The sequence below is a fragment of the Melanostigma gelatinosum genome (genome assembly GCF_949748355.1).
Source record: "Melanostigma gelatinosum genome assembly, chromosome: 15".
NCBI classification, from domain to species: domain Eukaryota; kingdom Metazoa; phylum Chordata; class Actinopteri; order Perciformes; family Zoarcidae; genus Melanostigma; species Melanostigma gelatinosum.
In genome coordinates, this window is record NC_136648.1 from 13,340,770 (window position 1) to 13,351,845 (window position 11,076).

The window sequence follows — 11,076 nt, forward strand, 5'->3', positions numbered from 1 at the left end:
TCCCCGTCTTTTCCCCCCCCTGCCTCCCCCCCCCCCACTTCTCTCTCTATGACTCTCGTTTTCTTATTCTTCCCTGTATCCCTAACCAACCCACTTTATTCTCCCTCCATGCTTATTTCCCATGCATGTAACAACTCTAAAGACATGTCTCCCCTCATGCAGCCTGCCAGCCCCTCTCCCTTCCTCTGTTGTTAACTGATGCCACAGCATGTACACAGTAAATTTGTCGGAGTAAATTTTACTCAAATTGAATAAAATTTTACTCAATAAAATACAACATTTGGTCCCAGTCTATATAGAGTAAAATCTACTCTTGCCTCAGAGTTAATGATTCAGAGTATTTTTTACTCTATTCAGTGTTTGTATTTAACTCTAGATGATGATAATTTACTCTATGTAGCATAAAATGAAAACAACTCTACTGCCATTTTACTCAACTTAGAACTATTCCACTCCACATAGAACTACATTCCACTCCACATAGAACTACATTCCACTCCATATAGAACTACATTCCACTCCACATAGAACTACATTCCACTCCATATAGAACTACATTCCACTCCATATAGAACTATATTCCACTCCATATAGAACTACATTCCACTCCATATAGAACTATATTCCACTCCATATAGAACTATATTCCACTCCATATAGAACTAAATTACACTCCATAGAGAACTAAATTATGATTAAAACCTGAGAGAACTTACTCTGGAAGGTTATCATTAAACCCAACAAGTTAAATAAATCAGATATCAGTATTTACCAAAGCACAATTTATTATTTTGTATTACAAATGTGCAATGTATCCATACATATTTTACAGAATACATTTTGGACCTTTGGAACACTTTGGCCTTTTCACTATGACATCATAGGAAACAGTATGGCACAATAAACAAACTTGCATCATCACACCTGTATGACATTTGTACATCAAATGCTTTATAACAGAAAATCTCTTTCACATCAACTACATGAGGTCCGTCTTTTGTGCACACAACTTTATATGCATTAAAATGCTCATCAAGACACACTGTTTGCAGGGCAAATGTAACAAACAATAACCTCTCATCTTTCAGAACTACATGGTGGATTTTGTGAAAAACTGGCATCTCACAATGAACCTTCAGACAAACGACTAAACCCGTCCGATACATATTTCCATGGTGTTTGGCCCATCTAATATTTAAAACCTTGGTGTCAATTGGTACCTGAATAGTCTCAGCTATCTCATAGCCCCAGTCTAGCACATTTAAAGCTACCATATTACCTGGACCAATTATCACTTCATTGGGATCAAATGTCTGCCACCTGTATGCTATTTGATTTTGGTGTTTCTTGGCCAAAGTTTTAGTGATATTTTTGAAGCTTTTTAATTGTTTCTTAAAGAAATGATGCTTTGCTTCATAGCGCATGCACCAACTATGCAAAAGTGGTCCAATTTTAAGAATACACATAGGGTAATGCACCATAAAATGATGTTTTGGTAGCAGCCTTTTGTTTGGAAACAAATGCTTGAACAACCTGTGGTGTTCCACGATTAAGTGTTTCAAAAAAATAGTAATACCCTTTGATAACTTTGGTGAAAATACAATGTTTACAATTTGAAGCAAAAGCAGTAGCAAATACCAGTGTTGATCATTTGGACAAACCAAGTCTCCAAAGATAAGTGGTAGATTGCGAAGTAAACACCAGGATTGGATTGCATTCAACCCCAAGTCATTTGAGTCCTCCCTTAACTTAACTGTAGGAGGTTTGTTGTTTTGCTCCATATAGCCATAGTTAAAACTCCTAATTCTACAGTCTATTTCTTTTAATGTTGTGTACTTATCTTTCAAGTGCAGTAATAGAAGTTTCATTTCATATTGTGCCACTCCCTCCAAGATATCGTGCATAATATCGACAGAGAAGTTTTCACATGTATTGAAATATTGCAAGGAATTTAGAATGCAAGAACGTTTAACGCCCATCACATAGGGAAGAGTGGGATTTGTCTCCATCATTTGGCAATGTTCCGCATGAAGTGCGCGAGTTCGCAAAACTATCTTGGGTGAATCTTCATTAAACTCAGTCTGAAAGTCTTCTTTCTCAGCAAGACAGAAGCGGCAACAATATCTGGCACTGAATGATTCAACAAAACCAAACAAACTGTGAAGACCAAGGTTGTCACCTGTAACTTGGACAATAGTTCCATACACTGGCTGATCATACAAGGGGACCCGAATTCCATCCTTCTCAAGTATTTTAATATCCTGCATAAGTGGATCAAGTATTTTAGAAAAGCCATATGTTTTAACATCTTGGGCATGAAATAAAGCGACCAAATGAATATTAAGCAGATTTGAGTTGTACTTGGGAGAAAAATTCCGCAAGGTGAAATAGAGTGCACCTAATTTATGTATTCCCCGTTTTGAGCCTAAAGGATTTGCAGTTTCAAAATCATCATAAAAAAGCTGAATCAGAATGGCATGCTTCTGTTTTGAAAATAGATCATGACTCTTGAAAAGATCTCCATCGCACAAGTCATGAAGATTTTCTCCTGAACTTGAAGTCTGCATCATCTCTTTTATGTTAGGATGTTGATAAATAAATTGTAAAGTTTTCAAAATAGGGATGTAAACTAATTTATCAGTGACAACAACCTGATCATAAGTTCCAGTGGTGCGATTGCGTAGGGTATCAAATCTTGTACCAAGAACATATTCAACTAAGTCTACCCTTCCCCACTTCTCTGTAAAATACTGCCTTCTTTTACTCTCAGAATTTAATACACCATAGGGATTTTCCATTTTTTCGAAACACTGATCAATTTTGCTCTCAATGTCGCTTTTGATAGGCTCCTGTAAAGATAGACACTTCTTCACAGATTCTTTTGCTTGATTATGGATATCGTCAACAATCTCTTCCATCGAAATTACCAAAGAGTTAACAGTTGTTTCACTTACGCCTGCCACTTTAAGTTCGGCTACTGTTGCAGCGCAGCTGTCTACAAGACTCCTTTTGAGAAGGACTGAGTCAGAAGGTGAACTTCTTGCTGGCAAGTCATCAAAATTACTTGCTGCTAAATCTTCAGATGTAGATGGGCCTTCACCAGGATCAGAACAAGGTTCATGTGCTTTATTTAGATGCTTTCGAAACCCAGAAAAAGTGCCATAAACTAGTGAACAACCAGCCTGACCACATTTAAGACGAAGGGTCTTTCCTGAACAAAGTCCGTGGATCAACTTCAAGTGTTTTGTCAGGGAATTGGTGTTTGCCTGGGGGATTTTGCAAATAAAACAAAACATCTTCGTATCAACTCAATGCAGCATCCGAGCCCTCAACTCTGCAACCCTTGGATTCACCTTAGTGGTATCAACATCGATTTCAAAGATCGTGGTTTGCAAGAAGTTGTACACATTTACCAGATCCTGGTTGTACGAAGTACCAAAGACAAAATGAGCTTTGAAAAGCTCATCAAAACAGGCAAGTGTGTCTGGTGACTTACAAGGTATTGCATGCTTGTCAATCACAATGAAGTATTTGTGAATCAGACTCTTCTGGGTCCCCACAGCTAGCAGGTATGGTTGAAGGCTTTCCACGATGCCGTCCAGATGCCCCTGGATGCTCATCCCAGTCTGTGACAGAAAAAATAATGAATTAGTCAGCTATAAAATTAGTCAGTTTAAGGAAATGTCTTAATTGACCATAATCTTAAAAAGAGGATTGAAAGGTTTAGAAAAGGGGACAGAACAGTGACGATTTTCCAGTTTAATTGAACTGTAACCTCACCTTAATGAATTTCACAAGACGGTCACTGGCTTGTCTGGCTGAGAGTTTTCCTGGTCTCTTGCGGCCATGTGGTGATGGTGGTAGAAGGTGGACAAGAACCAAAATGGATGACATGTCACTGTCCCATCCTGGAAGTAAAAATTCATAAACAAGCATTTACTACAAGCGAACAGTCAATCCATTTTTCATTCAAAAACTATTCTCTCTTCCATAACTATGATCCTTAACTTTTAGCATACCATTTTCCACGTCTGTTGTGCATTCAGCATTTTGAACCAGGTCTTGAAGATCGGCTGTCTGTGTGAGGCCACGGCTTTGTTCGAGGACTTTCTGTTTGTAGATAGTAGGCCATCTCTCCAGGAACTTTGTAGTAGCAGCATCCCCAAACATCAGACCAAAGTCTTGGTCAATCTGCAGACAAGATAGAATTGGTCAAAACAGAACAGTAAACATTATGGTGTAGCACCATGGTCATGACAGATCTTACAACCCTACCCAGGCTATTGTAGAACAGAAATAATATTGTCATGACAGTGGCAGTAGAACGTTCACATACCAGTCCTGCCATGTCCAGGAATCTTGGAAACGCTGTGAATAGTTCAGAGGACTTCACTGGGTCATGAACCATGTCTTGGCGATAGGTAAAGGTCTGCTTCATCTTCTCCTTCACAGTTGCTTCATCAGCTGTATGCTTCATAAGCGCAATGGCCTCGCAGCACAGGCTTTCTGTGGTTAGCCCGTTTTCCACTCTGAATGAGTCTCTTTCTGCTTTTGGACCACCTGTAATAGTGGTGGCACTTTTATCAATTACTGGGTTAGTATATGATATTATGTCCTAAGATATAAGAAATAAGGCTTGGAAAACTCTGCAAGGATGGCCATGCAGGCACTTACGTCTCCAGAAGAAAAATAGGATATATATATATATATATATATATATATATATATATATATATATATATATATATATATATATATACATTATATGATTATTCCCTCATCATGCATTATGAATTAGACTTCACACATACCAGTTAGTGTTTGTGACTGACTGCAGGTCTTCTTTTTTCCCTCCGATGCTTCCTTCTGAACAAATTTCAGTCTCCATGCCAGATACCCACTCCCATCTTCTGCATTGTAATAATGCTCCTAAAGTAAAAAGGGTTATTCAGTTTGATTGAACAAGTTGAAATAGTTTAATCTTTCCCCAAAAACTATCATATTTCCTAGTATTGTGATGAGGCCTTTCTTTCTAATGACAGTTATTTTGAAAAACAGAGGTTATTGTATTACACGGTTAGTGTTGTGTCTTGTTAATGGGCTAACCCTTGCGGTGCGAAAGTAAACTGAGCTTTAACACCGCCAGAGTTCAACTTACGGGGAAGGCAGAGATGGTGGCCATTAGGGCTGTCACCTTTTCCAAAAATAACACTCGAACAAATATGAAATGACACGCAATACGTTAGAGCGCCCTCTGTTGGGTGACAAAGTAAACTACGTTAAACAGTCAGCTGTGGATATAGACTGTACATTTTTTATTCAAATGAGTCATTAGAGTTTGAATGTTAATTACATTCAAACAAATGTTCAAAAAGTGACAGCCCTTGTTGCCATGCAGTAATGTTTACAGATCTTTATTTGAAATAAAAACACTACCCATCTGTAAAACAGCAGTTGAAATATTTACATTCCAAGCAAGTGAAAAGTAAATAAGTTAGACGTTTTAATGTACTTACATAGCCTAACTTGCTCCTAGGATCGGCCAGGTATGGGTACAAGGTAGTGATGCCCCTTGCGTAGTCCTCTTTAACGCGCCTTGAAGGACTTGTCCTACACACAAACACACAGACTTTACTATATGTGCTCCAATCAAAAGTATTGATGTGTAAATTCCACCTGCTAAAAGAGGGGTGTTGTACTGTGTCAATTCAAGACACACATGTGTATTAGGAGTGCAGGTATGTAATAATAACAACATGACAACATACCCATGTTCACTTGTCATATGTGCGACCAATATCTTGACCATATCACGTCTTCTGGCATCCGTTAGGCTTTTTGTTCGGGCATACTCATTCATGATCCTCTCTCCTCCAGGTTTGTTCTTCAGGATGTCTTCAATCATCTAAGTGGGAAGAACAAAAATGAACACAATGAAACGTTTAAAACAATAATGACATCAAGTATTATCAAACAGAATGGCCACAATTTTACAACTTCAGTTATTCAGCCATTTACCATTCAACCTTGGCATTTTTTTTAAACCTTCAGAAAGGATGCAAGGGAAACTGCAGAGCTTACCTGAGCTAGATGACTTCCCTCATCTCTTTGTCTTGTAGCAGGACTATGCTGCAATATAGTGGTGTCGTCCGAGTCCCTCTCATTGTCTCCACTGAAGCTTGCAAAGGAGGAGCATGAAGGGGAGCTCAAAGAATCTAGAAATCATATTAACATTGAACTAATGTGATTAACAATGTGACTATAAGACAATATAAGTGCACACATCCATTATTAGAGGAATGCAAATATTTCACATTGTATCATGCCCACAACAGTTCCAGAAATTGTGGAAAGGGTGAGCAGAGATGATTTCAAAATATCTAAATAAGATTTTAAAAAACCCCAACTCAGATATATTAAATTGTCTTGCATATTCAAAACATGTTAGATTGACCAAGCCGTACAGATAAATATGAAGTTATAAGCTAATAAGTAACTAACCCTCAAGATTTGGGTCTTGGGGTAGACAAATCTCCAGCACACCAATGTCTTGTTTCTTTAGTAGAAACTCAAACACCTCCTCATCAACTTCGGTCTTTGATTCATCATAGACTTTTAAGTCCAAGGTTGGAAGGTCAAATTTCTTGGCAACTGTGAAGACAAAATACCAAGGGACAAGCTTAGTGATGAATCGGTTGTGTATTTGCAGAAAAACATAACAGACAGCAATCAGAAGGCCATCTTCACTTGAACATTGTAATCCCAAAACTGACAGTGTTCCATGCAGACCTTTGCTATTCCAGGGAAAAGACTTTCAGGTATGCAAAACATAGAGTGACATCCCAAGTGTATTGTTCCACAGGTTAGTGTGTGCAATATTTTTCACTCACCACAATCCAAAAATGATTTGAAGGTTAGTTGCCCCTCATAACAAATGTACTTCTGACGATCTCTGTACTTCACTCTTACAGCTTGCATCCTTCATGACAAAAACAATTAAATTAGTTTCATTATCAGAAACAGCTGACTGCCAACATTAGTAATACCACAGTAAGCCAACATTAGAAAGACATGATGCATGGACTAATAGTAGGTCTCCACAAGGGTAAACTATTTCATTATAAAAACGAGGGACATTTTAAGCACGTCTTTATTACGCTGTACTAAAGGGACCTGTTCATTCGCTTGAATCGCCAATTCGCGTCACTCCAGTCTCATAGTGGCTGTGCATAGACTTTGTATGTAATCTACTGCGTTTGGCGTGAACACATCATCAGAAATGTAACCAGTTGTCTCATCTTGAACAATGTCTACTTCACCTGGTTGTCTCCGACTTGGCCGTCTCTAGCATGCCACAGTGCAACAGATCAATCAGCTTATGCTGCGGAATTCTACCCGCACTTCGCGAGTGGCCCGTGCCAATGTCAAGCCCAGCTAGTTTTAGCAGTCAACAGAGTGAAGTGCATTTTTTCAAAGTATAACACACATGTTGCATCGACCAGGGTGCTGATGAACTGCAGCGAAACACAGTCCATCAACACAGCTCTTTTCAGAGTCAAATACACGTGTTGGCGGCAACAAACGCAGCTAGAAACAGTCCAACAGTCATTAACAGCTCTTTTCAGAGTCAAATACACGTGTTAGCGCAAACAAACGCAGCCGGAAACAGTTGCTTAAAACAGTCGTTAACAGCTCTTTTCAGAGTCAAATACACGTGTTAGCGCAAACAAACGCAGCCGGAAACAGTTGCTTAAAACAGTCGTTAACAGCTCTTTTCAGAGTAAAATACACGTGTTAGCGCCCACAAACGCAGCTAGAAACAGTCCGTTTAAAACGGTTTTTAACAGCTCTTTTCAGAGTAAAATACACAGGTTAGCGCCAACAAATGCAGCTTAAAACGGTCGTTAACAGCTCCTTTCTGAGTAAAATACACGTGTTGACGCCAACAAACTGCAAATTCTACATAGCCATTTTCACAGTAAAATGTACCTGTTGCACCAACTAACTGCAGCAAAAGACAGCCCCTCTACACAGAATAAAACACACATGCACCTGCTCAGTGAAGTCCGCTGGCTACTGATGATAGCTAATACTACTTTATTGAGACTTTAATCCAGGTGTGTCGACGTTAATATGTCCATAAACCACCAAATATTTTGCGAATTGATGTTAATGCGTTAGAAGCTAACGTTTGACTGTGACTAAGTTATGTGAAAACGTTAGAAGCTACCGTTAGCATCTGCTAACGCGAACAATCAGAAGCTACGGCTCATATCTGACAATGCAAATAGTGAAGTAACGTTAGGTTAGCTGCAATGTTGCTACACAATGTACCTTACACACATGAAGTTAACCAAAACGAATGACCTTACCTGACATGTTATTTCAAATGCCGTCTTCTGTTCCTCACTTCAGCCCTTCCGTTCCATAAAACGTCAGCTCATTCCAGTGTAGCGAGAGGTGTCATGGCGGCAGAAACGAAACTTAAGGAACCGTTGTGGGCGTGGTCACGCTGTTTTACTCCAATAGATTTTATTCTGAATATTTACTCACACTCTACTGGCTACTGGAAGTAATTACACTCCAAAATGATTAAATATGACTCCTTCAGTGGAAAATAATTGTAACTCCGGAAAAATTACTCTCCCGTTTTTCCTGTGTAGCAGGACCCCCCCCCCCCCCCCCCCGCCCCCCTCTCTCTGCTTCACTCACAGCATTCACATCTCATTAAAATGCCCTCTGGAGAAATGTCACCATCTTAACTACCCTTCAACATAGGACGCTGGATTGCAAATGTAGAAAAGTGATGTGCGTCTCTGGGCATGTAAGTGTGCATGTGAGTGCCCCCGTGTGTGTGACTGACTACGCAGAGAGTGTAGGGTCTCTGTGTCTGCATACAGTGTACTATATGTGTGTTCCTTGATCCATTCTTATGAGGACAAAGCGAAGTATACAGAAAAAACGTCTTCTTAATGGCATCAACTTAAAGTCAGGGGGAAGGTTGATGTTAAACGTGCTGCTGAGGCTGTTCGAGTCAAATTTATTTTTATTAATATATGAATGCATTCCCTGAGCGTTCTCGCAAGCTTAGTAACACTACTTACTACACGTGTGTGTGTGTGTGTGTGTGCTTTCCCTCCTCCCTGAAATGAGAGACTATCTATCCAGCCTGACCTTTTCCTTAATTGCTTGGTTTGGGTTCTGTCCTTGCTCATTTTACGAACAGCGGTCCCCCTGAAATGACTGCTGACTCCCCGCACACACAACCACACCGCAAATAGCGGTGTGTTTGCAGGGTTTGATGTCACCTCTTTGTCCTACTGGTCAGAGAGATTCTCTGTTTGTTTTTGTGTGTTTATTAAACCACACTTCTTATCTGTGTCTCACTTGATACGTCACACACATGCCTCTGGGTTGCCTCTCTTGGACATGGACTTATCTACAATTAAGAAGCAGCTAAGATAACATAAACTAAATTGATCCTCGTGCAGAGAAACTGAACACTGGCGGTCCTTCTATTGAAGCCATCAAAGGTGCATTGAAAAAGGAGCAGCCTGACACTTTTGGAAAGATTGCGTATTCCTTTTATTGGCGAGAGTTAGATGAGAAAATGGAAACGACTCATGTCCATATGGTACATATGGAGCTGCAGTCAGTTAGCTTAGCATAAAGACTGGACGCATGGGACAACGACTAGACTGGCTCTGTCCAACAAAATCCAACCACTATTTCAGCAACATGACGGGACTCTGACCAGCCATGAAATAGTTACTGTATCCTCTATAAACATTATGTGTTATTTTAACACTTTTCTTTGTGTACAAATGAAACAAAAAAGGTTCAAGATGCTATTTGTGAGCTTTAGAGGTTCTGGTAAGTCCATTGTTTTGCCATTGAACAAGTTAGCTTCCTCCTGTTTCCAGTCTTTGTGCTAAGCTAAGCTAATCGCCCGTTTCCCGCTCAGACAAGAGACTGGTGTCCATCTTCTCATCCAAGTCTCGTCAACAAAGAAAACTGTTGCTTTTGATAGTAAAAACTAAGTGGGAATACTGTTCTCGTTCATGTGTATACCTTATGAATAAATAAAAGGGGCCTGTTATCGTCTAGTGGCTGCAATCAGCTCCGGTGGCCGCGCTGCAGCTAGAACGCGTCGCAGCTGCGTCTGATGGAATCCCTGGTGCATTTGAAGGTGAACTGTGTGTGTAGATGATAAGTTTTGCCTCCAGATGCTGCCACCTTCATCAGACGAAGTTTGCAGATGGCCTCATTACTGTTATCAGGTTCCCTATTGGGTTTAAATCCAAGATATCTTGTATTAATGAGTCATTTAACGTAACATCGATACATGTAAACAGGCTGCAATGATTGGGCAGTGCAGACTAAAGAGACGTAGAGTTTGTCTGGAGATGGTTAACAATGTGCAGCTTTTTAGCCAGAGTCAGTGTCCTGACTCGGGATATTTGGGGAGGTGTTGTGCTGCATCTTGCCTGTTGTAGAGAATTAGGATAAAATATTTTACAGATATTGCTCAGAGGAGGAATTATCTCCTCGTCAGCTGCTCTGGTGCTGGTAGACAGAATGTGAGTATTGTATTAAAAGCAGGCCGGTGGAAGACATTACGATGAAGTACTTCGATTTTGTGAAAACGGGCAGAGAGCAAGAAATACGGTCACTTAAAAAAAAAAAAAAGAGAGAGAGAGATCTTTTTAATTCCTTCTCCTCTGCTCCTCCATTCATTATTCCATGCCTTTTGGCTTCCATCCGTCCTTATCTGTTCTTGCTTCCTTTTATTATCCCGCAGGTCTGAAATTCAAGAGGCGACGGCTTCCTCGTTCCCATCATCGAATAAAGGGAGCGTGAAACTACCACTCCTCTCTCTGAGCCCACACAGGAGCCAGCCACCAATCAGCTTCCTCTTTATGAACCATATTAGCTGGCACCTGTAGCACGCATGCCTCCGGCTTCTCTCACCGCTGCCAACATCCGAGCAGTCGCACCCACACGAGCCGGGGTGTGTACATGTGGCCAACTGATTATGAGGTTCATCTGAGATTATGGGCATTAATCACAGATGGA

At 40.2% G+C, this 11,076-nt stretch overlaps 1 protein-coding gene across 1 annotated transcript; it reads right to left on the reverse strand.

Moving 5' to 3' along the window:
• Positions 1–291: 291 nt before the first annotated feature.
• On the reverse strand, positions 292–8,632 carry LOC306789591 (uncharacterized protein). Its single transcript, XM_079285608.1, has 11 exons — positions 8,373–8,632; positions 6,891–6,979; positions 6,502–6,651; positions 6,082–6,215; positions 5,769–5,905; positions 5,517–5,610; positions 4,812–4,929; positions 4,337–4,560; positions 4,020–4,191; positions 3,781–3,908; positions 292–3,626 (listed from the first exon to the last, which is right to left on the reverse strand). Exons 2-11 carry the CDS (start codon positions 6,976–6,978, stop codon positions 3,309–3,311), a joined length of 1,563 nt encoding a protein of 520 aa, XP_079141734.1. The 5' UTR covers position 6,979; positions 8,373–8,632; the 3' UTR covers positions 292–3,308.
• Positions 8,633–11,076: the final 2,444 nt, after the last annotated feature.

Coding starts and splice junctions, on each gene's coding strand:
- LOC306789591 (XM_079285608.1), bottom strand. CDS start 6,978: ATGCAAGCTGTAAGAGTGAAGTACAGAGATCGTCAGAAGTACATTTGT. Junction 6,652..6,890: donor CAAATCATTTTTGGATTGTG/GTGAGTGAAAAA, acceptor TTGTCTTCACAG/TTGCCAAGAAATTTGACCTT. Junction 4,192..4,336: donor TCCTGGACATGGCAGGACTG/GTATGTGAACGT, acceptor TCTTGTCTGCAG/ATTGACCAAGACTTTGGTCT.